At 59.7% G+C, this 27957-nt stretch overlaps 1 protein-coding gene across 8 annotated transcripts; it reads left to right on the forward strand.

The window, feature by feature from the left end:
• The first annotated feature begins 1390 nt into the window (after nucleotides 1-1390).
• On the forward strand, nucleotides 1391-27712 carry WIZ (WIZ zinc finger). 8 transcript variants are annotated; one of them, XM_087443671.1, is made up of 13 exons: nucleotides 1391-1513; nucleotides 2889-3152; nucleotides 8053-8125; nucleotides 9727-11852; nucleotides 12962-13285; nucleotides 18068-18238; nucleotides 19162-19665; nucleotides 20635-21033; nucleotides 21608-22159; nucleotides 23320-23847; nucleotides 24050-24469; nucleotides 24749-24944; nucleotides 26005-27712. In XM_087443671.1, the coding sequence occupies exons 2-13, from the start codon at nucleotides 2948-2950 to the stop codon at nucleotides 26162-26164; spliced, it is 5658 nt and encodes a 1885-aa protein (XP_087299797.1). In that variant the 5' UTR covers nucleotides 1391-1513; nucleotides 2889-2947; the 3' UTR covers nucleotides 26165-27712. The 8 variants fall into 8 exon arrangements, with proteins under 8 accessions (XP_087299797.1, XP_087299799.1, XP_087299798.1 ...); XM_087443673.1 differs by lacking the exon at nucleotides 20635-21033; XM_087443672.1 differs by lacking the exon at nucleotides 18068-18238.
• The last annotated feature ends 245 nt before the right edge of the window (nucleotides 27713-27957 follow it).

Consider the following 27957-nt stretch of genomic DNA (forward strand, 5'->3'; position numbering starts at 1 on the left):
GGGTAAGTGAGTGGGCATTTGAATCATGGATGAGGGGGTGGGTGAAGAGTAGGGTGGATGGGACAATAGGTGGATGACTAGGTTAGCAACGGATGGATGTGTGCCCTGATAGGTAAATAAGTAGGTGATTACCTGGAATGGATATGTCTGCCTAGAAAAAGCCTGGATCGTAGTAGGAAATATCTGAATTAATTGAGTACATGGTTATATATATTGTATGTACGTTTCTTGAAGTCTCCTGAGACTCTTGAGCTGGGCAGTGGGGAAACAATAATGAACTAGGCAGAAGACAAGACTTCTGTCTTTATGGAGCTTATACTGTAGTGGAGGAGACAAACAAGGAAACATGCAATTGATAGATGGATGTCTGGGCAGCTGGGTGGAAGTATGTGTGCAGAGATGAGGGGATGCTTGCTTGGTCATATGGATTAGTATTTACTTGGGTGGTGGGTTGGATGGGCAGGCAGATGGGACATGGATGGGTGGGTTGAGTGGATGTTCAGATGGGTAGATGGGTGTGGGGATTTGGGAGGGTGCCTAGCTAGCTGACAGGATCAGATATTGGTTGAGTAGTGGATGGAGTAGGTAGATGGGAGGGGGATGGTGGTTTGAGTGGGTGGATGGATGGATGGAGGGATGGGTAGGTGGTTGGAGGGGCGGATGGATAGGTGGTAAGTTCATTGGATAGATAGATGAGTGGTTGATTATGTAGATGAATGGGTGGGGAGATGGATGGGTGGTTGGATATGTGGATGGATGGTGGTTGGAAGAAGGCAGCAGGCCTACTATGTGTGCATGATGGGGTAGTCCTAGAGGCTATGATCCTGGGGGTTGGGTGGAGAGGCTTAGTATTGGGGACCAAGGGCAGCTCTACCGGCATGGAGGTGCTGAAGTCCAGTATGGATAATGCGAAAGGAGGGAGTAAACTTGTGGTTGGAAGGTAGCTGATTGGGAGCAAGGGACTTCAGATTGACTGGGTGGAGTGGAGTCTTCAATGACCTGTGAATGACCTCTGGGGGAAGTTCTCTGCCCCCTCCCCACTCTTCTGGTGCTATTAACTGGCCTAGCATTGGAGGAACCATTGGGGTGATCAGGAGCCATTGGGGGCAGGAGGACAAGAGCGTTGTCATGGAAACAGAGTCTCTCCCTGGACTCTCAGGCCGCGCGGGCCCTTTAAGGGTGACCCGCCTGGCCACTCCCAACATGGCGGCACGCCCGCTGGCCGGCCCCCCGCCCTCCGCGGGGGGCGGTGCGGGGGTGGGGGTGCCCCAGACCTCCCCATCATGGCGGCGCGGCGGGGCTGTCGTGCTGAGGTCACGGCGGCGCGCCGGGGGGGCGGGGCGGCGGGGGGAGCGATTTAAAGGGACAATGTCCCCGGAGCGGTGGAGGCGGCGGCGGCTGCGGAGGCCGCGGCACCGGCACCGGGAGCGGCAGCGGCGTTAGCGGCAGCGACGGCCGCACCGAGGATGGGAGCTCCGAGCCCCGGCGCCCGGCCGGCGGCGCCGCCTCCCCGGTGAGGCCCGGCCGGGCCTGGGGAGCCCGCGGGCGGGGCGGAGCCGGCGCGGGGAGGGGGAGGCCGGGGCCGGGCCGGGCCAGGCGGGACCCCCCGGGGCGGGGGCGGGGCTTGTAGGGGCGGGGCCTGGTCGGGGGCGGGGCCGTTCGGGGGTGGGGAGGAGCGGGGGTCTTGGGGCAGGTGTCCCCTCTACCTCGGCGCGTCCCACGGGGTCTCCTGCCTCGAGGTGAACGGGTGGAGGGCGCATCTCCTGGACCCCGGCCCCCCGAGGGGTGCGCTGGCGCGGCGCCACCCCCACCCCTGCGACCCCCGGTGGGGCGTCCAGGCGGGAACCCCCCTCCCCACGCTGCCAAACTGCTCCGAAGTTGCGGTCCGGCCCGTTCCCCGCTGGCAGTGCCCACCCGGTGGGCACCTGCAAGTCCTCCCTCCGGGCCTGGGCAGGGACCTCCGCCACGACTGCTAGTCCGGGGACAGGCCCCCTGGGAGCTCCCAGGCCCCCTAGAGCAGCGCCTGCAGCCAGGCCTGGATCCCCGGCCCCGCCCCGATTGCCTGGGCCCGGCCTCCCCACCATCTCCCTGGGGAGGGCGCCTCATTCCTGCCCTTCACTTTCTGCCGTTACCTTGAAGGTATTTATAGGTGGAGAGGACAGCTCTCACCCCCACGGCCTCCCTAGGGTCCTCATTTCTGGACCAGGGTCCTCATTTCCGGACCAGGAGCCCCCTCGGTCCCTTTTGTCCACAGACTAGAGAGACCTTGGGAGGGTGGGATGGAGGGACCCAGGCTGGGTATGCATGAGGGGTAATGCTGGGGTCACTTGAGGCAATGTGTGAGGGTGAAGGGGTTAATGCTGGAGAACCCTAAGGTGGTGTCAAGGGGAAGGTTGGAGTGTGAGAAAAGTGCTGGGGTAAGGGTGGGAGGACTTGAGACAGCGTGTAGGAGCGGAGTGTAGAGGTGGCTAGGAGGCATGCTGAGGCGTGCGCGTGGGATGTGCATGTGCATGGAAGTGCCAGCACACCTGGGGAGAGTGCAGCAGTGTGTGAAGGAAGGGAGGCATCTGGGAGAGGTGACAGGGTTAATGCTGGAAGAAAACAACGCAGCTGAGTGTGCATGTGTAAAATGGGGTAAACTGAGGCAGTACAGGATCTGTATAAAGAGAGAAGTTATCGATGGGGAGACTGAGGCATACTGAAGATAGGGGCCATCCAGGATACAATGTGTGTGGATAGGGCCTCAGCACCATTAACTTAGCTTACCTGGGCTGGGAGGTAAACTGAGGCACTGAGCTGCAAGGGTGAGGACTGGGGCTTCAAGGAAGGAAAAATTGAGGCAGAGTCCGTTTTCTCCCTCCCCTAAGCACCTGTCTCTCTGCCCCCAGACCTACAATGCCTCGCTGAGCCAGCCCAGCAGCTGAGTGGAGCCAAGCAGACAGCATCCATGGATGGGCCTCTGGCAGGTGGCCTGGCTGCCCCAGATCATCCTCGTGGCCCCAAGAGACTGCCTGGCCCAGCACCAAGGGAAGACATCAAAAGTGGGGCCGAGGCTGCTGAGGGGGAAGGTGGCATCTTCCAGTCCACCCATTACCTGCCTGTCACCAAGGAGGGCCCCCAAGACATTCTGGATGGCAGAGGTGGCATTTCCGGTAAGAGGGTGGGCCCTGTGGCAGCATCCAGTCTGGTCCCCGCGGCACAGAGAAGGCCAGGTCACCCAGCCCAGTAGGGTTCAAGGTGGGACTCTGATTCTGCTTGGGTCCAGAGCCCTATCTTTGCACTCTGCTTAGTTTCCCATTTTACTGTTGTGAAAACAGAGGCCCTAGGAGCCAATGACCTGATCCAGGCTCCCCAGTGGGTGGCGAGGAGCTGGGACTTGAATTCAGGCCTGCCTGGCTCCCTCCTCTGAGCACACTAATGCGGTCCAGATGCCCAGCTTAGCGCCCCGAGCCCACTTTTTCCCCAGGTGTACCCCATTCCCACTAGTGTATCCCAGCTCCCTCTTGCACTGTCTTGCTGGGTCCTGGTCCTGAGCCATGGGGAAAACAGCTTGTGCCCTCTAGTGGCTGGGGAAAGACTGGGTAGTCAGCCCAGTCTGTGTGCCTTGGTTTACCCACCAAAAAGGGATCTCACATTGTCCCCACTTCAAGATCTATTATTCATTTATTAAATCCTCAGCACCTACTACGTTCTAGGGGCTGGGGATACAGCCATAAACAAAAGAGGCAAAAGTCCCTGCCTTCAGGGGCCTGACATTCTAGTGGGGCAGACAGACAACAAGCAACTATACAAATAACATATGGGCAGGTAGTGACGGATGCTGTGAAGGTATGAAACAGAGTGCCAGGAGAGTGCCTGGCAGACCTGGGAAAGCCTCCCTGAGGAGGTGGAGTTTGAATGGAGCATGGAATGAATGGTGGGAAGGGCAAGCCAGGTGGAGGGAACAGCAGGTGCAAAGGCCCTGTGGTGAGGAGGAGCCCGGCATGTTCAAGGACCAGGTAGGAGCCTGGTGTGTCTGGAGAGTGGTGGGGCAGTGCAGGCTGATGCGCCAGACATCTCCCATTATCTCCTTGGCCTGCCCTAAAGGCCTTGGTTTCCAGGAACCTCCAAGCAGTTCGTCAGGGGCTTCCTACATGCCAAGCCCTTTTCATGATCATCTCATGTCATTCTCAAAAGAACCCTGTGGGGTAGCCTCAGTTATTATTATCCCATGTTAGAGACGGGAAAACTGAAACCCTGAGGGGTTAAGTTGTCGAAGGTCATACCCAGGCAGTCATCTGGCTTGACAGCCCTCGCCCTGAGCCGCCACCCTGCATCAAGGCATCCTTGACCTGCCCCAGCTGTCCCTTAGCAACACTCTTGATGCTCAGATGTTTACAGAGCAGCTTCTTGGGGCCGGGCACTGGGGCACAGCAGTGACCAAACACACATACCGTCCCCGCCCTCGTGGAACTGCCATCTGGGTTGGAGGAGATAGCCAGCAGGTGTTTTGACACGTCGCTGGGGCTGCAGTGGGGGAAGCACCCAGAAGGCCCAGATGAGGAACAGTGAGGCAAGCAAAGGGGCAGGGGGCGTCTAGGCAGTGGGTTCCACATATGCGATGGCATGGAGGTGACTGGTGGCACCTGAAGGTGTCACGCAGGGGAATGGCAAGGTGAGACCCCTGAGGGCGAATATAATCCCCTCCAAACCATTAGTAACAGAAGCCCAGAGAGAGGCAGGACCACGTCCCAGGTCACGTGGCTGGCCCGGGACCTTGACTTGTGGGAGCCCCAGGGAACAGGCTCTGTGGTCCAGGGTCCTCTCTGGGTCTGGTTCTGAGGAACTGGGGGCTTCTTCTCTCCCTGGCAGAAGCCCCAGGTCTGGAGAGTGGGGAAAGGTACGTAGGGAGGTGCATCTTCACTCCCCTGGGAATCAGGGTCCAGAGCATGTGCCTGGGCGGAGGAGAAGGTAGCTGCCGCGGGGGGCCAGGCCCACCCTTGATGGTGCCCCTGAGCAAATGGGGACATGGGGCGGGGATGGCTTGACTTGGAGTGGGGTCGCAGCCTGGAGGTTGGAGGAGGGCCTGGGCTTTGGACACAGCGTCTCCTCTGCTGCCCTCTCAGCCTGCACCACCCCCCTTCCCTGGCACAGACACCTGCCCTAGGAGTCTTGTGATGCCTATAAATAGGAACAACCTCTGGGGCTGCTGTTCCACCCGGAAGCCTGGGCCCTCTTTCATCCCTGCCCAGCCATTGGAGCCCCCAAGGACACCCCTGGAGTGGCTACCTCCAGACTTCTCCACCTGGACACGGATGCATCTGCTGCCTCCTCTGTCCTCCATCATGGCTGTTGGCCTGGAGCCGCCACAGCCTCCCTGCACCCCCACCCTGTGTTTGGTCTCTCTGGATGACCTCTCCCGGGTGCAGCCAAGGCTTGGGGGGCTGAGACAGTCCACACAGATTGATGAAGACTCTGGTGCATGCCTGGCATTGGGACCCAGGGGCCAGGGGACAAACAACACATACTTTCTGCCCTTGTGGGGCCCCAGGCTGGGGAGAAAATCAGAGCATGGAGTGAGCGGGCCTGAGACTCTGGGTCCAGCCTCCAGCTTCCCACCTGGGATGTCTCCGAGCCAGCTCAAGCCTCCTGGGCACTTCCACCTCCTTTCCTTCCCCCGACCACTGCCTCTCTGGATCGAGCATTTACTGTGATCTTGTTGGCACCCATCACTGGCCCTGCAAGACTGGGGTGGTGGCTGTTCCCACTATACAGAGGAGGAAACAGGCTTGAAGCAGGAAAGGCAGGCCCTTCAGATCACTGCTGGGCCCTGGGCTCGGATATGTCTGACTCCAAAGTCTAGATTCTTGGCCACTCTGCCAAGCTGCCTGTGTTGGGGTTCAAGCTGCTCACGGACACCCTTCTCATTTTCCCACTTTCATTTTCAAACCCTCTCTGGGACCCCAGATGGCAAGAGTCAATGGGGGCCCCTTGGCACGGCCACTGCCAAGGGCTGCATCCTGGGCACACCTCATCTGACCCACATGGACTCCTGAATCCCCACGGGCTGTGGAGGCCACTGGATGAGCCCCCCAGCCCCCAGGTGACTTGGACATGGGGCCCTACTTGGCCTGCTTCCTCCAAAATCACCGCCACTAAAAATAGGAGGCTGGCTGGGGCTGCTCGAAGAGGCCAGCACGGCCCCTGGCTCACGGGGCTCTTGGACAACGGCAGTTGCAGAATCATCAAATCTGGGACGCTCGGAATCTCGGGAGCTTGGGGTCCCAAATCTCAGAAGCAGGACGCCCGGACCCTCAGACTCACGCTTCTAGGTTATGCTGGGGCTCATTGCTGGTGAACTGGTTGCCCTCTCTTGAGAAGCTCATGTCCATGATCCTTGTGTTCTCAAGAGACCCTGTTTTTGGGCGAGGTCTCTCTCGGCTGGTCCAGTCCTTGCTTTCCCAACCCTCGAGCCCTCTCTAACACCCCACCCTGACACCAGCCCTTGCATCTGAGCATACCCGTGGCCTGGCCCTGCTCCCCATCAGTCTCCACGAGGGGTTCTCAAATGGGGGCGATTCTGCCCCCAGGGGACAGTTTGGCAATGTCTGGAGACATTTTGGGTTGTCATGACTGCAGGACCAGGGGCGGGAGGTGGGGGCTACTGGCACCAAGTGGGTGGAGGCCAGGGATGCTGTTCAACACCTTACAGTGCACAGGACGCCCCACCACAGAGAATGATCTGGGCCCAAACGAGATTAGCACCAAGGTTGAGAAACTGTTCCAGACAATGCAAATTTCTGTACCCCCATCACCACGCTCACCTTCCAGAGGCCACTTGACAGTCACAGCCCTCCTCTCAGCCTCAGCAGACTCTCAGGCAGTGACCACAACTTTCTGACCACCTTCCCACCACTGATGGTCCTTTCAATTCTTTGGCTTCTAACAGTCAGCTCTCAATTTCCTGGGCAAATTGGACAGTAGGGGTTGGAAAAGGAACGAGCCCCAGTCCTAGCCCTCTTTCTGGACTGTCCTCCAACTGAAGCTAACCCAGCAGTTGCATCTGTCAGGCTCTGGATGGGGTGCCAGTTCCCCCAGTGTGTTAACCTTGGTCAGGCGACTGGCCTCGCCCTGATTGGCACGCTCGCTGGTGTCAGGCGGGTGCAGCGGGCAGAGGAGGCGCAGGCCAGGATTCCCATGGTCACTCCAGGCGTTGGCTCCACAGGCGGATAATGGAGAGTTGGCTCTATCTGTGTGAGGGGTCTCAGCAGGGGACTTGATTCTAGGATGTAGGCCTGGAAGGGGGTCCAGAAGGCAGGGATGGGCCCTCTGCAGTTCAGGCTGGAGGGCTCCTCACTCACCATTTGGCAAGGAGTGGTTGAGCACCTGCTGTGTGCCAACCTGCTGCCATGAATGAGTCCTCGAGGGGCTGAAGTGCTGGCAGGGGACACAGGCAAGCAGTTATCCAGAGAAGGATCCAGGCAACTTCAGAGAGTGCTAACAAAGAAACGAAACAGGTGATGAGAGAGAAAATCATAGGAGCTCACTTTAGTGAGCCCAGGGAAGGGCTCTGCAGGCAGAGGGAATAGCCAGTGCAAAGGCCCTGAGGCCAGAAAGAGTTAGGTGGGCTGGAGGCTTCACAAGGAGTCTGGGTGGAGTGAGTGAGGGGTGAGGAGAGGGAGGAGAGGCTGGAGAGACCTGCAGAGGTCCCACCTCACGGATCCTTGTAGGGTGGTTGGGAATCTAGCTTTTAGTGTAGGTATGATGAGAAACCAAGCAAGTTTTTACCAGGGTGTGACTTTAAAAAATCACCCCAGCTGCTAGGCGGGAGTGAAGAGAGGAGGGTTGAAGGCACCAAGCCCCTGGGGTCCCCCAGGAGAGATAAGGGGACTCCTCCAAAGAAACCCCTTTCAGGGTTCAGGAGTGCAGAGGCCAAAGGCCTCTCAGGGGAGAGGGGTAGAGAGTCAGCCGGGCCCTTCCGAGGTGCCTAGCAGGGCTCCCGGAGCTGGGGTGCTGTGAAGGGCCCCAGCCAGAGGAACCCCAGCCCCTCAGGGTCTCCCCTCTCTGTTGCAGACGGGCAGCCCCATCCTGGCCTCAGCGAAGCCCTCCCCCGTGCCACCTCCGCCACCCATCGGATCAGCAGCTGGTGAGTGCCACGCTGGCCCTGACCTCAGGGAGGGTAGGGGGGCAAGCAGGATGTGCCCAGGCCCCAGAAAAGCCCCTGGGAGTGACAAGGGGACAGGAGGGAATCAGGAGGCCAGGCAGGAGGAGGTGGCTCCTGGCATGCAAGCCCCTGGGTGTGTGCAGGGGGTCGGGGGAGGCCTGGGATGAACACAGACAGTCAACTCTCATTATCCCTGCCAGGAGCAGGGCCAGAGCCTGGAGGTTGGACCCTTGGAGTCCTGTTTCTGGCAGGTGCCCCTTAGAACGATGCTAAGCCTCTCTGAGCCTCAGTTTCCTCATCTGTAAAAATGGAGTCCCTAAGATGCATCGCACGAACTTGCCTTGAGGACCCAAGGGACATTGGTTGGAGCAGGAATCCACAGCAATGCTGAAAGCAGCGACCCTTTATTAAAAGGTGCGGCAGGTGCTAAGACGTGATCATTGTCAAATCAGGACTGGCAGTAGCTCTCAGGCATGGAGCGCGTGCTGTGCGCTAGGCTCTCAGCGCAGGTCTGCCTCACTGAATTTTCACCCCAGCCCTGGGGACGTGGTCCTGTTATGACCGCACATCACTAGGGGCTTCGAGAAGTGACCCTGTGATTCCTCTTGGGGGAACCCATTTCCGCATCTGTTTGTGGGTGTGATTAATAGCCCTCATGGAGACAGGATCTTGACAATGAAGGGAGATGTCGTAAGATGTCATTGTAAGATGTCAGGAATAGTCGTAAGAACCCACATTGGTCCTGGCTTATAGGGAGCCAGATGCCAGGCCAAGCAAAGTGTCTTCCCAGCATTGGGCTGTGTCATCCTCACCCTGTGCTGCACAAGGTCAAGGGCCACCTTTGAAAGTTTGTGGTTGGGATCCTTTAAATAAGCACCTGTTGTGTGTTAGGTTTTCTTTGATTACGGGTATGAGAAAGCTCTTTAGACGTTGCATAAGGATGCGAAGGCTCCTAGGTCTTAGGACTTGTCCTCATTTTTAGGATTGGAAAACTGAGGCTCAGTGAGGTTGCCTTGCCTCCTCCTCCCCCCAAAGGAAGTCAGGATCCTGGGGGCCAGAGGCTGAGCAGGGACTTAACTTCCCTGGACTCTGCCCTTCCAAGAGGGGAGATGCAGAGAAAAGGTGCATTCTCTTGAGTTGTTTATGCTGCAGAGTTTCACCAAATATGCTGGAAAGGTGAAACTAAGCTAACCAAATCACCCCAGCTTGGGGAAGACCAAACCAGATGTAGCATGGAGCACAGGTCAGAGCCTGGGGCCCTCCTGGGGACAGATGAGAGTTGACTGTGCCACCAGACTTGGGGACACGCCTTGTGACCCCGGGTGTGGTCTCCGCACAATCCCCCATGATGCCTTGGACAGGAGCATCCTGGGAGCCGAACCTGGCTTTTGGCCCAACGGCTCTAGAAGGGTCCACGGGTAACCCCCCCACCTCCCACTCTCACCCCTACCCTCTCGGCTCCTCTGAGGTCGCCCTCAGGCTGGGTCTGTGGGGCCTGTCTCAGACTGCCTGGGAACCCCTCCCTCGCCCGAGGAAGGGAAACAGGCCTGTGGCTAACCTGACCCGTTGGCACTTCCTTGCAGCTACTGGGACGGAAGCAGCCTGGACTTCCAGCCAGGCTCCCCACCACCCCATCTCCTGGGCCACCTCCCTGGTCCCCCTGATGGCCGGGGCCCCTGGGAGTACCCCTTGGTCCAGGAGTCCGAAGAGAGCATCCCATCTGAGCGGAGGTTCGAGGACTCGGTCATTGTGAGAACCGTGAAGCCCCACGCTCAGCTCAAGGGCTCTAGAAGGTTCTTGCACCACCAAGGTGAACCAAAGTTCTTGGAGAAGGCCCCCAGGGGCTGCCCCAGGTTCGACTGGCTCCAAGACACAGATGAGCAGGCCTCACCCCAGGATGCGGGGCTGCACCTGGATCTGCCGCCCCAGCCGCCACCCCTCGCCTCCTTCAGAACGGTGCTCTTGCCGGTACAAGATACCACTAAGACGTTGGATGTGGCAGTAGTGGGCACCAGAGAGCACCTGGCGGACCTGGAGGGGCTGGCCCAGCCGTCTGATTGGGGCCTGCCCAGGTCGGCCTCAGAGGTGGCCACGCAGACCTGGACAGTGAACTCAGAGGCGTCTGTCGAGCGGCTGCAGCCGCTACTGCCCCGGATACGGACAGGGCCCTACCTGTGTGAGCTGCTAGAGGAGGTGGCCAGCCCAGATGAGGATGAGGACGAGGAGCTAGCTGTATTCCCCTGCATTGAGTGCAACATCTACTTCAAGCAGAAGGAGCACCTTCTGGAGCACATGAGCCAGCACCGCCGAGCCCCGGGCCAGGAGCCCCCCGCCGACCTGGCTCCACTGGCCTGTGGTGAGTGTGGCTGGGCTTTCGCCGACTCCAGTGCCCTCGAACAGCACCGGCAGCTGCACCAGGCCTCACGGGAGAAGATCATTGAGGAGATCCAGAAGCTGAAGCGGATTCCAGGCAACGAGGGCCGGGAGGCGTGGCTGCAATGCCCCAAGTGCATCTTTGGCACCAGTTCCTCCAAGGCCTTGGTGCAGCACGCCAAGCTGCACGTGCGTGAGCTGCCAGGCCAGGCTGCCAAGGAGTCCTTTGGGGACAGCAGCAGGACCAGCAGCCCCGGCCCCAATGCCACCGCCCTCGCCTATCAGCCCTATGGAGCCTCCTCAGGCCTCAGGGCCTGCGTTTTCTGTGGCTTCCCCGCACCCAGCGAGAGCCTGCTCAAGGAGCATGTGAGGCTCATGCACACCCGTCCCCACTGGGAGGAGGACGGCGAGGCTTTTGAGGAGGACCCTGCCAGCCAGCCGGGCACCAGCCAGGATGCATATGCCCGCTTCCCTGACGCCGCTGAGGACTGCTTTGGCAAAGCTGAGCTGCTCTTGGCCCCCACGTGGCGGGAGCACCCTGCTGGATACGACCCCAGCCTGGCCTTTGGCCCAGGCTGCCAGCAGCTGGGCATGAGAGATTTCCCACTGTCACAGCCACTCCTGCACGGCTCTGGCCAGAGGCCCCTGGGAAGGCCAGCCTTTCCCTCACCGCTAGCGTCCACCCCCTATTCCTTCCAGCCCAGTAGAAACAAGAGCGCTGTCCACCCACAGGGGCTCCCAGCCCAACTAGGGGACCGGAGGCACCCTTGGATTGAAGAGGAGGAGGAGGACATACCAGTGGCCTCAGAAATTGACTTTTCCCCCGAAAATGGGGTCTTTCCTCCCCGAGCCACTCCTAGCCTCATCCCACAACCAGCCCTGGAGCTGAAGCGGACTTTCCGAGAAGCCCTGCGGGCAGCTGAAGCCTCACAGGCACAGCAGCAGCAGCTCCGCGGGATGGTCCCGGTGGTGCTGGTGGCAAAGCTCGGGCCACAGGTCATGGCTGCAGCAGCCAGGGCGGCCCCGAGGCTGCAGCCCGAAGAGCTGGGGCTGGGGGGCGCCCACCCCCTGGACTTCCTGCTCCTAGACTCGGTGCTGGGCAGCCCGATGGGGCTGGACACGCTCCTGGATGGGGACCCAGCGGTGGCACTGAAGCCAGAGGAGCGGAAGTGCCCCTACTGCCCCGACCGCTTCCACAACGGCATCGGCTTGGCCAACCACGTCCGGGGCCACCTGAACCGTGTGGGTGTCAGCTACAACGTGCGGCATTTCATCTCCGCTGAGGAGGTGAAGGCCATTGAGCGCAGGTTCTCCTTCCAGAAGAAGAAGAAAAAAGGTAGGGTGGCTTCGCTCCAGCCCCCACCTCCCTCCGAGGCTCAGGAGATGCACAGCTGGGCAGCTGAGTTCTGAACCAAACAACCCTCACTCAAAATCCTGCCTAGTGTGGAGTGGGGTGAAGTCGGGGGCTCCCCTCCCAGAAGACCTGGGAGCCACAGCAAAGGCCACCGCATCAGTGGAGGTGTGGGGACACACCAATGCCCTGGCCCTTCCAGCAGCTGGGGGAAGGAGTCAGCACCAGGCAGGGAATTGCATTTATTCCTTATTTCGACAAACATCTATTGAGCGAGGTCCCCTCTGTTCTGGGCACTTGGGGACACAGCAGTCAACAAAACAGCAGTCCCTGCACTCCTGGAGTTCACAGCCGGGCACAGGAGTGCTGGGACCCTGGCCAGCTCCAGAACCCCCAGGGCTGCCTGGGAGGCGCCTACCTTTCTTCCTCGGGTGCAGATTCCCCGGCACCCAGCTTCAGATTCTGGAGCTCTGTCTCCAACACAAGCGCCCTGGGTGGTTCTGGCACTGGCAGACATGGAGCCCATTTGGGGAGGCGCTGGTATGGTGTTTGAGAGTGTGTGTGTGTGCACACTGGGGGTGGGGGGCAGGGGGCAGACAGCCATGAAACCAGGCAGTTATGATGCTAAGTGACCAGGGCTGTGATGGAGGAGGCTCGGGGAACCAGGGGGCTGGGGAAGCCGAGAGGAGTCCCTGACTCCACCTGGGAGTCCTGCCCATTCGCCCATTTCTTCATTCAACAAAGATTTAATTTACAGCACTGGGGTGATAGTGAGCAAAAACAGACGTGAGCTCTAGACATGAGAAGGGTATTAATTGAACACTCACTCAAATGCTTGCACATCCACAACTGGAGAAGGGTTTCCGATGCTGCGAGCTCTGAGAGGTCAGACAGAGAAGATTTCTTGGAGCTGGAGGACACATAAGGTGACGTAGGCAGGAGTGTGAAGGGCAAAGGGGAAGGGAGGCAACCAGGCTGAGGAACAGCACTGGCTCTGTGACCCAGGAGGGTGAGCAGCCCCGGGGGCCGGCCGGGAGGGCTGGGGCCAGAGAGTCACCTCCGCAAGGCAGTCCATGTCCTCTCTCCCTCTGCAGTGGCTAACTTCGACCCAGGCACCTTCAGCCTGATGCGTTGTGACTTCTGCGGGGCTGGCTTCGACACACGGGCAGGCCTCTCCAGCCATGCCCGGGCCCACCTGCGTGACTTCGGCATCACCAACTGGGAGCTCACTGTCTCGCCCATCAACATCCTGCAAGAGCTGCTGGCCACCTCGGCCTCCGAACAGCCCCCCAGCCCCCGGGGCCGTGAGCCCGGGGGGCCACCTGGCGGCTTCCTGAACTCCCGCCGGCCCCGCTTACCTCTCACAGTGCCCTTCCCGCCCACCTGGGCTGAGGACCCTGGGCCAGCCTACGGAGATGGTAAGGGGAGAGGGGGTGCAGAGCTGGAGCCCTGACCCTTCCCAGGGGCCCAGAGGGATGGAGGGGTGGGAAGAGGGCAGCCATTCCACTTTCCCAGAAGTGTTTTCAAGTCACTTTACAAAGTATGTTGACAACCGTCCTCACAATCGCCCTGCCAGTTGGGGGTCATTTGTGTTTTACTCAGGGGCTGGGCTAGGGCTCCTTCTGGATCCAGTTCCTCCCTGCCCTGCCTGACAGTGATTTTAACATACATGCTCTTACCAGGAGCCAGATACTCTTCTAAGCACTTTACAAACACCAACTCATTTACATCCTCACAACAACCCTACAAGGTGGGTGTTATTATTATCCTCATTTTACAGATGAGGAAACTGAGGCACAGAGAACTTAATTAACTTGCCCAAGGTCACACAGCCAGAAGTGGTAGAGCTGGGATTTGAAACCCCAGGCAGATCAGGCTCCAGAATCCTTGCTCCTAATAACATCATCTATCTAGAGCAATGCTGTCTGATAACATCTTCTATCTAGAGCAGTGCTGTCTGATAACATCATCTATCTAGAGCAATGCTGTCTGATAACATCTTCTATCTAGAGCAGTGCTGTCTGATAACATCTTCTATCTAGAGCAGTGCTGTCTGATAACATCTTCTATCTAGAGCAATGCTGTCTGATAGAATTTTCTGAGATGATGGAAATGTTCTCTTGATATCTGTGCTGTCCTGTAGCATATGTCACCACTGGTCACATATGGCTGTTGAGCACTTGAAATACAAGGCTCTGGGGCCAGCCCGGTGGCATTAGTGGTTAAGTTCACACGCTCCTCTTTGGCGGTCGGGAGTTGGCAGTTTCGGATCCCAGGCGCTGACCTACACACTGCTTGTCAAGCCATGCTGTGGCAGGTGTCCCACATATAAAGTAGAGGCAAATGGGCATGGATGTTAGCCCAGGGCCAATCTTCCTCAGCAAAAAGAGGAGGATTGGCAACAGATGTTAGCTCAGGGCTAATTTTCCTTACAAAAAAAAAAAAAAAAGTGGGGCCGGCCCGGTGGCACAAGCAGTTAAGTGCGGGCGCTCCACTGCGGCGGCCCGGGATTCGCCGGTTCGGATCCTGGGTGCGCACCAACACACCGCTTGTCAAGCCATGCTGTGGCGGCGTCCCATATAAAGTGAAGGAAGATGGGCATGATGTTAGCCCAGGGCCAGTCTTCCTCAGCAAAAACAGAGGAGGATTGGCAGATGTTAGCACAGGGCTGATCTTCCTCACAAAAAAAAAAGAAAGAAAGAAATACAAGGCTCATGCAAGGTTAGTGGCAATCCTATTGGACAGTGCAGATCTAGAGTCTTCATTCTAGGTTTTCAGTGGTGCCTACTTTGTCTGGCGGCATTGATAACCCTCCCATATCAAGTGCTTGCTGTGTACTAAGATTTCATCTCATTTACGCCTCAAAACAATTCTGTGGGGCTAAGGATTGCTGTGTTCCTGTTTTATGGGTAAAGAAACTGTGGGTCATCTGCTTTGCCACAGTCACAAAGCCGCAGAGGTAGACTTCTGAACACCGTGTTCAGTGGTCTCGCCAGTGGAGCATGGCTGGGGAAATCCAGAGGTCGTGTTTTGGTGAAGGAGCCTGTACTGGACATGGCAGAGAGAGCGGAAAGGTGAAGGACCGAGCCTTGCAAAGCCTGTCTTTGTGGGAGCCTTTCCTGAACCTCAAGGCAGAGAACTCGGCAGTGAGGGGTAGGCAGGCTCTGGGGAATGGAGAAGGTGTCTGAACAGGGGGATTGTCCAGGGGCTGCTTCGAACTGAGGCTTCCTTCCATGTTTCTCTTACTTGGAGCTTCCAGGTTCCTACCTAGATCTGTACTCTAGGCCTGGCTGGGTGCATCCACAAGCCCCCTGACCAGTGAAGGGCACTTGAGGGACTGCAAAGGGGGGGTTGGTTGGTGGAGCTATCAAAGTCCCCTCTCCTCCTTGGACAAGGTGACTGAGGCACAGAGAGAGGATAGTGGCTGATTGAGGTCACACTTCCGGGAGAGGCAGAGTGGGGCTGTGACCTCAGGCTTCTTGCTTCTGCTGAAGGCTGTCCTCTGGGCATTCATCTCACACACCTGGCTAAGTTTGTGGTGTCTCAGCGGTGGCTAGGAGGTTGAGCCGTCTCTGTGGATGGCTGAGGGGGCAGAGGAGGCAGTTTGTAGGCTCCAGCCCTGCCCACTTCTTTCTCTGTCACTCGGGCATAGGCCTGAACATCAGGCTCACACCCCTTACTTGGCACCTGGGCCAGGCAACCCAGAGACGGGAGCACGCACCCAGCAGCTGGGTTCATCTGTGGCTAAGCTGTTTCCACCAGACCAGTGTGCAAGACCCGAGTTAGTGCTGAGGGAGTCAGCCAAGCCACTGGGGTGTGAGGAGTGAGCCTGGCACTGCCTCCGTCTTGTCTTGGGGAGAGGGAGCTATGATCAGTCTCTCAGTGACACCTGGGGGGCGGGGGCGGTTAAGGAGTGGTTGAGAAGATCCTGGAAGCCTTGCCTTGGGGAAGGATGCTGAAGAATAAGGCTAGTTCTGGGCACTGGCCCTGCTCAGCTGTCCTTAGAAGCCTCTCCCACCCCTCCCTAAGTGGACCGTACGGGGCGGGTGCCAGGTTGGGGGCGGGGCAACAGTCAGATTCTACCCCACCCAGCTGTCAAGGAACAGCTGGGGGCAACCGGTTTGGTGTTGGGGAGGAAGCGAGTTGTGCCTGAAATGTGGTGCCGGCCGCGTGGGGAGATCCGTAAGACTGCGGGACAGCACTGTCGGGGGACAGTTGGATACCACGATGATGTTGGGGGGATCTTCGTGGTTGGGGATCGGATGTCTTCCAGGATTCCCGACCCGGAGGGGAAGAGAATGGAACAGGGTCCCGGGGCAGGTCCTAGCTCCGCCCGTCGGGGCTCCAGGAGCCCAGATGCTGTTAAGGCGGCTGCGTGTGGCCGGAGGAGCATAGCTTTAGGGATGTCCGGGTAGGGGAGAGTGTCCCGGCCCGTGGAAGCCCGGGCTGGGGCGGCAGTTGGCGGCGGCTCGGAGCATGGCGTGAACGCCTCTGGGAGCCGGGGGCGGGCAGCTCCCTGACGCTCCAGCCCCTGCCCGCGGGGCCGGGACAAGCGTGTCGCTCGCGGCGCTCGGGGCTCGGCCGGCCGCCCTGGGCGCGCCCCAAGGGGCGGGGCGGAGCGGAGCGGGCTCGGCGGCGGCGGCGCTCGGCGCTCGGCTGCTCCCGCCTGGCGCGGCCGCCCCGCGTGCGCCGGGGCCAAGATGGCCGCCTCCACCGCCCAGTGCCGAGTGACAAAAGCGGAGAGCAGGGCGGCGGCGGGGCCGCGCGCGGGGGGCGCCCGGGAGCGCGCGCCCGCGGGGGCGCCCCCGCCCAGCCCCGAGCCCGGGCCCCGCAGCCCTTCCCGCGCCGCCGCCCCCGCCGCCGCCGCCGCCGCCGCCGCCGCCGCCGCGGGACGGGCCCAAGGCCGACCCGGAGCCGGGGCCCGCGCCCGTGCCCGCGCCGGGTAAGAGCCCGCGCCGGGGAGCGTGCGGGAAGGAGAGAGTCGGCGTCCCGCCTCCCGCCGCCGCCTCCGCCAGCCAGTCTGTCTCCGGGAACCCCCTTCCCCCGGTACCCCGGTCGCGGCCCCCGAGCGCCTGTCTCTGCGCGCAGCGTCCCGGGTTTCGGGAACACTCTCCGCGGCCGCTCCGGGGACCCTCGCCCCGTCTGACAGATGCCCCTGTCCCCCTTGGAAACCCGGTCCCTGCGGCGCGGAGACCCGCTCCGAGTCACTTCGGCCCTGACCCAGTCCCTGCCCCGCCTGACAGACGCGCCCGTGCCGCCCGGAGACTCTGACAAAGTCCTCGGTGTCTCAGGCCCCCCTGCCCCCGCCTGCCTTCTGGCTTCCGGAGGACTCAGACCGAGCAGAGACCTGCCTGGCTCCCTGCTCTCAGCGCTGAGCGCCTCCAAGGCCTCATCTGACACAGTCCCTTCATCCTCGGGGCTCTCCCCATGCTCCGAACGTTAAACCTGGAGTTCAGCAGGCTCCTCTGGCTCCTTTCTCTGTAAATTAGACCATGAAAACGCGCTTTTGACTCCCTGTCCTCACGCACACCTCACCCAGGGAAGCTTCCTGGCCTGACAGCTGCCTCGGAAACTTCTTACAAAGTTCTCTGATTCTCACAATTTGTGTTCGCAGTCAGAGCCTTGTTGGTCCAGGCTCCCAGTTCTCACCTTACCCCACTTAGGCTCAGCTGTGATGTGTAGGCCACTCCGGGACTGCTAGTTGTCTCTGCAGCCCCAGCTGTCTTGTCTGGTGGAGATTCCACCCTGTCCTTGGCTTTCCACCTGTGCATTGCCTCTCTGGCCTCTGACTCTGGCCCTCTGTTACGGAATTGCCCTTGTGACTGCCCCCAAGACTGACAATTGCTCCGCTCCACAAGTTCTGCCAAGAGAGATGTGTTCTCTGAGATCTCCGAGGATGGGAGTCTCAGTTCAGACTGGCATTGCATCCCCTGACCTGTCTGTGTCCTGGTGGGTGGAAGCTGCTCCCAGTCTCTGCTGTCAGTGGTCAGCCTCGCGTCCCTGCATCGTACTGGTGCTGGGGGTTATGGATGGAGCCTCAGCTTTCATGGGGTGAGCTGCCTCCCAGAGTGAGAACAGGCACCAAGGATGAGGAGGAATAAGGCTCTCCCTACCACCACTACTGAGCCCCTACTCTCAGTCCTTACAGGGGTAGACAGGCACACCTTGCCTGGGCTGAGCCTGTTTTCCTAACCTCACAGGCCTGGGTTCTGAGGAAAACGCAATGGTAGCCATGGACTTGGGCTCATCCCTGCTCCCAAAGAAGAGTCTGCCTGTCCCTGGGCCCCTGGAGCAGGTGGCCAATCGGCTGAGCAGCAAAGTGGCTACAGAGGTTCCTCATGGCAGCAAGCAAGAGCTGCCAGACCTCAAGGGTGAGTGGCCCAGGTGGTAGGGCGGGGGTGCTGACCAGGCTGGTCACACTCACAGAGAGCTCTTGGGCCTGGGGGTTAATGCAGGGCCCCAGGTTGGCCGTAGCCTTCGTCTGGCACCCCAAGCCACCAAGGAGACACGTAGCTGTCTTCTCTCCTGAGCTTCTGCTGTCCTGGGCGTGCATGGCCTTAGGCTGCCCCCTCACTGGGCTGGGGAGCGGGCATCCAGAGAAGCAGTGGGCATGGTTGTCAAGAGCTCAGACCCAGTTCATTTGCTGACTCTGATCCTCATTAGCTGTGTGATCTCCCGAATGACGTTGCCTCGTCTGTCCGTTGATCCTCGGGTCCTTATTGAGTAGTGACAGGCACTGTGCTGGACTCCAGAGATGTGAGAGATGCAAAACAGACCTAGCTCTTGTCCTTCGGGTCGTTGAAGTTGGGAAACAGGGAGGTAGGGATGCAGACAGGCAGGGATGAGGGCTCTGTAGGAGAGGGTGCAGGGCACCACAGGCACCAGGGTTGGGGCCTCCAACCCAGTGTTTGGGCATGAATTGAGCTGCAGAGGGTCCTCTGTTGAAGCCTGTGCTGGGCAGGTTTGCGTCTATGTGAAAACCTGTTGCCAGGACACCCTGGCACATTGGAGATCTGAAAGGCATTCCGCTGGCTGGACCACAGAAGGGTTCTGCCTCCTGCTGGATGCCCTTGGGCTTCAACTCTTCCCCTCTCTGAGACTCAGTTTCCTTATTTGTGAACTGAACAGATTAATTCCTGCCTCACTAGGGTTATTTTAAGGATCAAGGGGGCTTGACAGAAGCAAAACACTTATGGGGAGCCTGGGTGAGGGGGGCCTCCAGGGGAGGAGAATTGGGAGAGTGGGCTCAAGGGGCCTCACAGTCTGCTTTCCTGGCCTCCATTTCACTCTCCAGCCCAGAGCCTGACCACCTGCGAGGTCTGCGGTGCCTGCTTTGAGACACGCAAGGGCCTGTCCAGCCACGCGCGCTCCCACCTGCGGCAGCTGGGGGTAGCTGAGTCGGAGAGCAGCGGCGCCCCCATCGACCTACTCTATGAGCTCGTGAAGCAGAAGGGCTTGCCCGACACTCCCCTCGGGCTGCCCTCTGGCCTGACTAAGAAGTCCAGCTCACCAAAGGAGGTGGTCGCTGGGGCCCCCCGACCTGGCCTGCTCACCCTGGCCAAGCCCCTGGATGCCCCCGCTGTCAACAAGGCCATCAAGTCACCTCCTGGCTTCTCGGCCAAGGGCCTGGCCCACCCACCCAGCTCCCCACTCCTCAAGAAGGCACCACTGGCCCTGGCGGGCTCCCCTACCCCCAAGAATCCTGAGGACAAGAGCCCCCAGCTGTCCCTGAGCCCCCGGCCGGCCTCCCCAAAGGCACAGTGGCCCCAGTCTGAGGACGAGGGGCCCCTGAATCTCAGTGAGTGTGGGTCTCGGGAGCTGAGGGAGGTCCCTTGGGATGGGGTCCTCAGGTCGGGCTACAGGGCCCAGGGTGGGGGCAACAGGGACTGCAGCTCCTGCCTCCCGGTCGACTGGGTCAGAGTGTTGGTCACGGTGCTGCATCTCCCGTTGGGCTGGCCGCGCTGCATATCATCATCTATCTCCCACTTTACTTCGCTGTTTTTCCTGGAGGCCTGGCTATGGCTGAGTCTGCCAGGGTCATCCTTGCCACATAGGGGCAGCTTTTGGCATTCTCTGGGCCTGAGGGTTGGGGCAGTGAAGGCAACCAGGGCTCCCATGGGGCATTTTGGGTTTTGACAGGGGGTCCCATGGTTAGCCTTGTCTTCACATCCTGGCTATCCTATACAGAGGCACCTCTGACTGTGCCCAGGGGTGGGGCCGTACCTCCTAGGCTGCCTGTGGGCATGGCAAAGTAGAGTTGGGAAAAAAATACCCAGGCGCGGTGAGCAGGTTTAACGAGAGCGTCCCTTTGGAAGTCAGGTCTTTCCACACATTTGTGGGCCCAGGGTCTGGCCCCTTGCCCACCAGGGCACCCCAGTTGGCACCTCACGTTCCAATGAAGCTGCTTCCCTGTCTGTAGTGCTTCCAGGAGCAGGGCCCCTGCTTTGCACCTACCACCCACCCTGCACAGTTCCCATAGCTGGGGTCCCATGGAGAGGGCCTGGGGGCATCAGATTGTGCCACTGGAACTTGGCCACTGCCTCTCTGCCCCACATCCTTAAGCTCTCCACACTTACCTTGATGCCAAAGGGCTAGGCAGGGAATAGGACTTCCTGCTTCCCAAAACCTCTTAAAATAAATTTGCGGCACAAATCTTGGACCCCGAACAGCCTGGGAAACCAAGAATTGCACCAGGCCCTCCTGCCTCAGTCCCCAAGGGCCGGCCAAGGTGGCGGCCGTGAACCCCCCCTGTGTTTTGTCTCCGCAGCTTTAGATAGTGACGGGGGCAGAGAGCTGGACTGCCAGCTGTGCGGTGCCTGGTTTGAGACCCGCAAGGGCCTGTCCAGCCACGCCCGTGCCCACCTGCGCCACCTGGGCGTCAGCGACCTGGACGCCAAGGGATCCCCCATAGACGTGCTCCACGGGCTCATCAGGAGGGACGGCGTCCAGATCCGCCTCCCACTCGGGCGCGGCGCCCTGGCCCAGCTGGGGCGGCCATCTCCCGCCTCTGCGGCCCTCTCCTTGCTCCCCCCCCCACCGCCGGCCAAGAAGGCCAAGCTGAAGGCCGCGGGTACGGCCAGCCCCTGGGGGAAGCAGGACCTCTCGGCCGCCACAGCCGCCGGCATTTTCTGGGCCTCTGATGTGGAGCCGTCTCCTCTCAACCTCTGTAGGTTCTCGCTTCAGCCATCCCCTCCTCCCTGTGGGCCCTGGAGCCCCTCCCGGGGGGGTCACAGCCCCCTCCTTTTTCCCTCCCTGCTGGGGCAGGGAGTGGACAGGGGCCCTTGGCAGTGGGCCAGTTCTGCCCAGAGATCTTGTTGGCAGTCAGCTCCTAGGCCCTCTCTCTTGGTCTTTGACCTCTATGACCATGACTTTCCCTGAGAATCAAGTCCAAGGGTAGGGTGCTGCCTTTTGGTGTGGCAGGTGCCCACGGTTGCCCCTGGTCGGGATGGCATGTGGCACCTAGGCTGCCACTTTGTGCCCTCTTGCCCCCGTCCTTGTTGGAACCCACAGAGCCGTGGAGTCTTGGTTCCATCCTTCTCTGCCAGGACCGAGGGAGCCTCCCCTTACTCCTGCTGGGTGTCCAGCCCCATCCCGCTCCTCAGCTCCCTCACTGACACCTGCCCTCCACCACCACCCCGGCCCGTGGGCGTGCTGCTGCCCACACCCAGCTGACCAGGAGACCCACAGGTGACGATGCTAATGGTACCCATGATGCTAACTGTCCCTCTCTCCTGCTGCAGCCTCGGGCCCAGAGCCAGCTCGCGACATCCGCTGCGAGTTCTGTGGCGAGTTCTTCGAGAACCGCAAGGGCCTGTCGAGCCATGCGCGCTCCCACCTGCGGCAGATGGGCGTGACCGAGTGGTACGTCAATGGCTCGCCCATCGACACGCTGCGGGAGATCCTCAAGAGACGGACCCAGTCCCGGCCTGGCGGACCCCCCAACCCGCCAGTGCCCAGCCCCAAAGCCCTGGCTAAGGTGGTGGGCAGCGGAGGTCCTGGCAGCTCACTGGAAGCCCGCAGCCCTGCGGACCTTCACCTCTCACCCCTGGCCAAGAAGTTGCCGCCGCCACCAGGCAGCCCCCTGGGCCACTCACCAACTGCCTCTCCTCCTCCCACGGCCCGGAAGATGTTCCCAGGCCTGGCTGCACCCTCCCTGCCTAAGAAGCTGAAGCCTGAACAAATGCGGGTGGAGATCAAGAGGGAGATGCTGCCAGGGGCCCTTCATGGGGAGCTGCACTCATCTGAGGGTCCTTGGGCGGCGCCGCGGGAAGACATGACCCCCCTGAACCTGTGTAAGTGTGACCCTGGGGCAGGGCAGGGAGAACAGGTAGAGGGGTCTCCTCCCTGCCCTCCCCCCTTGGGGTTACCCAGAGCGTCCAGGGTTGAAATGGAAGGGAAAATACAAGTCCAGAGGACAAGGGGCTAGTTATATGTTCCTGCTACACAGACCCCCAACTGAGCTGCTTCTTGATTCTCCTTCATTCACATAGGGGAGGCAGAATTGTGTCATTCTGGGATGGCAAAAAGATTCTGTGTCTTATGCCATCTTCAATCGATTGGTAGTGGCTGCCAGCCAGATTCCTAGGAAGAAAGACTGCAGCAATCAATTAGTGATGTCTGCCATGGGCAGGGGTATAGGGACATTAGTAGGTGTCTGAATTGTGTCTTTCTCATATTCCTAGTCACTAAGTGCTTAACATTTGGAGACAGGTTTGAGTTCAGATTTCAGCTGCTCCACAGTCTAACTGTATGTGACCTTGAGCAAGTTTCCTCTTTTGGAAGATGGAGATCAGCATGGTCCTAGCTTTGTGTGGTTTTCTGAAGTGTAAAGCACTGAGCACGGTGCCCAGTGAAACACACCTCTGTGTGTGCAATAGTTGTAACATCGCTGTCCCTTGCTTCTCTCTCGCACTGTCGCTGTGTTCATTCTGCTCAGCTCGGCCGGGTTCCTGCTGTGTGCCGCACAGGTGAGGATAGCCCAGGCCTCTGCCTTAGCGCTCAAGTGCATTTCATGCCTGCTTTGTGCTCCGTGCTTTGAACTGCTCTCGCTCTAGGGCCTCCCAGTAACCCAGGGAGGTGGTTTCCATCTCCATTTTGCAGAGGAGGAAACTGAGGCTCAGAGAGGAGAAGTGGTTTGCCCAGCATCACACAGGTGGTTACAGCCAAGCTGGCATCTGAGCCTAGGGTTGAAGCAACGCTTGCTCCTCAACACTTCACGATGTCACAGGGAGTCGTTGTGAAGCCAGCTAGCTAGAATTGGAGGTGACAGAACAAGCAGAAGGGTTGGATGATGTACACAAAGGCCCCTGGAGGCAGACGAGGGAGCGGGTCCTTTGAGTCTGGGACTGCATGGACGGGGCAGCTGGGCACTTAACACTGGCCTTGAGCTTGGAGGCTTCCTGCCCGCAGCCGCTGCCTCCTTCTCCTCCCCACCCCCCCGGACCCCCTATAGCGTCTCGGGCAGAGCCGGTGCGTGACATCCGCTGCGAGTTCTGTGGCGAGTTCTTCGAGAACCGCAAGGGCCTGTCGAGCCACGCACGCTCCCACCTGCGGCAGATGGGTGTGACCGAGTGGTCTGTCAATGGCTCGCCCATCGACACGCTGCGGGAGATCCTCAAGAAGAAGTCCAAGCCATGCCTCATCAAGAAGGAGCCACCAGCTGGAGACCTAGCCCCTGCCTTGGCTGAAGACGGGCCCCCCACAGCCACCCCTGGGCCTGTGCAGGCCACTCTGCCGCTGGTGCCCATGGCTGGCCGGCCAGGCAAACCAGGAGCTGGGCTGGCCCAGGCTCCCCGTGAGCTCAGCCTGGCCCCCATCACCGGGGCCAAGCCCTCAGCCACCGGCTACCTGGGCTCAGTGTCAGCCAAGCGGCCCCTGCAGGATGACCGCCTCCTCCCAGCGGAGGTCAAAGCCAAGACCTACATCCAGACTGAACTGCCTTTCAAGGCAAAGGCCCTCCACGAGAAGACCTCCCACTCCTGTAAGCAGGGGGTGGCAGGGTCCTGGGAGGGCATCTGCCAGGGCTGGCAAGGCCGGGCAGTGCCATGTGCACACTGACCCCCAGCGGCGGTCCCCTGGCAAGGCCCTGTGGGAGGCGGGACTGGCCCCTGACCTGGGCAGCACCTTCTGGGTTCCCCTGCTCTCTTCGGGCTAGGGCTCAGCAGCAACCCCTTTGCCTGCAGCCACCGAGGCCTGCTGCGAGCTCTGTGGCCTTTACTTTGAAAACCGCAAGGCCCTGGCCAGCCACGCACGGGCGCACCTGCGGCAGTTCGGTGTGACGGAGTGGTGCGTGAACGGCTCGCCCATTGAGACGCTGAGCGAGTGGATCAAGCACCGGCCCCAGAAGGTGGGCGCCTACCGCAGCTACATCCAGGGTGGCCGCCCCTTCACCAAGAAGTTCCGCAGTGCTGGCCACGGCCGTGACAGTGATAAGCGGCCGCCCCTGGGGCTGGCACCCGGGGGCCTGGCCGTGGTGGGCCGCAGCGCCGGGGGTGAGCCAGGGCCCGAGGCTGGCCGGGCGGCCGATAGTGGGGAGCGGCCTCTGGCAGCCAGCCCGCCAGGCGCTGTGAAGGCCGAGGAGCACCAGCGGCAGAACATCAACAGTGAGTGCTGGTGGGAAAGGGTTGTAAGGGCAGCAGGCCTGCTGGGGGCCACTTGGCTGCCTGCTGGCTTCTCTGCTGTGCATCTCTAGTCACTTCCTCAGTTCCTCACCCATTCGCTCATCTGTCCGCCATCCCATCTGTCCCGAGGTTCAGGCAGTTTTCAGTCCCCAGCTGTCCTGTCTTACAGTTCCCCTCAGCGTCTACCCTTTTTTGCTGAAGGCAGGAACCTCCCCAGAGGCCTCAAGCTCTGCTTATCTCCCATCTCTCTCCCCACCTCAGAATTTGAGCGGCGACAAGCCCGCCCTCCAGACACCTCTGCGGCCAGGAGTGGTGAGGAGGCCCATGACCTGCAGCAGAAGCTGGAGGAGGTTCGGCAACCCCCACCCCGGGTCCGGCCAGTCCCCTCCCTGGTGCCCCGCCCCCCCCAGACGTCACTTGTCAAGTTCGTTGGCAACATCTACACTCTCAAGTGCAGGTACACAGCCCTCCGGGGGAGGGAGGGAGACCACCTCCTGGGGCTTGGCCACCCAGAGCCTCTGAACAGGATGGGGGCTGGTGGAGTTTGGAAGATGCAGTCTCAAGGACTGCCCTGGGTGTGGCTAGACCCAGACTCAGGGCTCCTCACAGACACAGCATCTCTGAGCATTGGGCTCAGACCCTGATCTTTGTAGCCAGTGAGACCTAGGTTCAAATGTCATCTCTGACACTTATCAGCTTAGTGACCTTGAGCAAGGACTACCTCAATATTCCCACCTATAAAGTGGGGTTGATAACAGACCTATGTAATAGATTTGTTATGAGGATTAAGAGTTGAATTATAAGGCACTTAGAACTATGCCTGGCACATGGTAAGCATTCAACAAGTGTCTGCCTGATTAAGAAAAAAATAGGTCTTAGTTCTTACTTACCAAAGTCCAGGTGTACATCAGAGGCCAGGAAACTGGGAGTCTGCGATGTAAGGTGGCCTGCCTCAGGCCACACAGGCCAAGTCAGAAATAGGATTTGAACCCAAGTCTCTGGAGCCACGAGCTTGGGTTCTGGGCCCCTGTGCTGTGAGGCCTCCCCTGGGGCCTCGAGGGTGGGGAGCTTGTCAATTGGGTGCATGAGCAGGGTGGATTTGAGTTCGTGCCTGACCCCCTTTTCCCTGGCTCCTATCCTTCTGTCCTGGAGCGTGGCGGGGTAGGATCTGCTTCTCTGTGCCCTTTCCCATCTGAGGTCACATGCTCCAGTCAGATGGCAGAGGTGCTTAGGAAGCCCAGTGGCCCTTACCCAGCATTTGAGCCAGCAGATTGCCCTGAGCATAGAGACGGGGTCTCCAGGGGACCTTGCCCTGACCCCTGATGAGTAGAGGTACCTGTCTACAGGGGAACATTTGGCTTCTGGGTCCCTCAAATCCTGGGCCTGCCCTGTCCACATTGAGTAACAGCAGGTATGCCTGACACTCAGGGCATGGCAGGGGCCTGGAGACGTGGGCAGGGCTATGCTTCCGCCTCTCCTCTCAGCAGGGGGCCCTTCCTCTCTGTTTCCCCACACAGGTTCTGTGAGGTGGAATTCCAGGGGCCCCTCTCCATCCAGGAGGAATGGGTGCGGCACTTACAGCGACACATCCTGGAGATGAATTTCTCCAAAGCAGACCCCCTGCCTGAGGAGCCCCAGGCCCCACAGGCACAGACAGCAGCGGCAGAGGCGCCCTAACACAAAAGCATTCCAGATCCCTCTTGTGCCACCTCTGTCTCCTCTTCCTCCTCGGTCTCCTTCTCCCTCTTCTCCCTATTTCTTTTCCGTTTCCAAAGGAGCAAGCCAAAACCTCAAACCGGTCCCCTTTGGGGTCCGGGCACACTACAGCCTGGGCGCCAGGAGCCAGCTCGCCGCCCTTGCCCCAGCCCGAGGACTCTGGGGCCATACACAGGGCGTCTTCCTTCAGCCCATGCCCATCTGGTCCAGCAGGAGCAGCAGCCAGGTCTCTGGCAGCAGCTGATCTGGTCACAGGAGAGGAAGGCCAGCACTCCCCCGTGTCTAGCAGCCAGGTGGCCATTTGCAAAGACCCCAAAGACCCTGTCCTGGTTCCCTCTTGCCCCCATAAATATCCTCTCACATGCACACACACATGAACACATGCACGCACGCACCTCGTGAGACCCGGGATCTGCCTCAGCCCCCCAGTTCCTGAGTTGACCACGTCATGCCACGGTGCTTGCTCAGGGGAGGGCATGCTCCCTCTGTGGGCTGCCAGGGCCTTGGAGCCCCCCACTGAGCCCACGATGCCACGGAAATCCTTGTTGGCTGCCCCCGCCCCCCCCCCCCCCCCCCCCAGGGAGGCCTTCCCAGCCGGGAAGAGCTCAGAGCTGACAGCTGCCTCCTGCCATGTCAAGGTCCCCCAGAGCCTGGGGGCTCTGGAGCCCAGGATGGGGTGGGAGTGGGATTCTCCCCCACCCCCGCCCTCCTCCCTCTTTTCACTGTTGCTTTCTATGTATAGCTCCCTAGACCTTTCACTTTTTTAAAAATGCATTTTGTGTAGAGAATAAGGAACATGGATCTTTTTATTTTGCAATCCTGGGCCAGCTAGAAACCGGGAGCTGATTGACCTTTTAACTTTTTTCAGTGGCCACATTTTGGTTATCAATGTACCTAGAAGTATGTAAATTAGATTAAATTTCTTTTCTGGAAACACCCCGGGGCAGGCCGCCAGCGTGTGTTTTTCTGTCAAATGGACAGGCTGGCACCATCGGGCAGCCGGAGCTGAGATCAAGCTGCCTCCGCCCAGAGCTCCCAAAGGCCCTAGGTTTTCCTGCTGGCTGCCAAGCCAGCCAGACCTGGCTGGGGCTGAGCCCAGCTTCCCAGCTGTTGGCCCTCAATGACATGGCTGATGGGGGGCTCTGGCCGGCAGTGAAGTGGCTCCTGTGAGCAGAGGAGAGGAACCAGGGCTCTGGGCAGCTGGTCTTGGGAGGGAGCCAGGATGGAAAAGCAATTGAGGTTGGAAGGGCTCTCTCCGAGGTCAGGAGCTGTCCAGTGAGGGTGTAGGGGACTCCCTGGGGGAGGGAGAAGGGCACAACTGCTTGGAGCCTTCAAAGAGCTAGAACGGCCTGCCTTCAAGACATGTGACTTGTCCAGAGACACATGCACCCTGAACCCAAGTAACATGAATAACGTGAGGGGAAAAGGGGAGCTGCTGGCTCCTTTGCGATGTTATTTATTTTCTCGCTCTGCAAATGTTGATTGAACATTTCTGAGATTTTAAGTGATTTTGTTGGCTGTTCCTTCTTGTTTATTGCATGTGGTTTTTCAGCTCATCGTTTTCACTTAAGTGGCCAAGGGCTGGAAAGTGGGAATGACCCCATGGGGTGTAGACAGCAATGGCCTCCTCTACCCCTCACCCTATAACCCTGGCCCTCCACTGTGCCCCTGGCTGGGAAGGAGGGGCTCACAAGCTATGATAACATACCCACAAGAGTGGTCTTGGCCTGCACGCTGGGCTTTTCTGCTCTTCT

The sequence above is a fragment of the Ceratotherium simum genome, chromosome 18 (genome assembly GCF_057802395.1).
Source record: "Ceratotherium simum simum isolate JZ-2026a chromosome 18, ASM5780239v1, whole genome shotgun sequence".
NCBI classification, from domain to species: domain Eukaryota; kingdom Metazoa; phylum Chordata; class Mammalia; order Perissodactyla; family Rhinocerotidae; genus Ceratotherium; species Ceratotherium simum.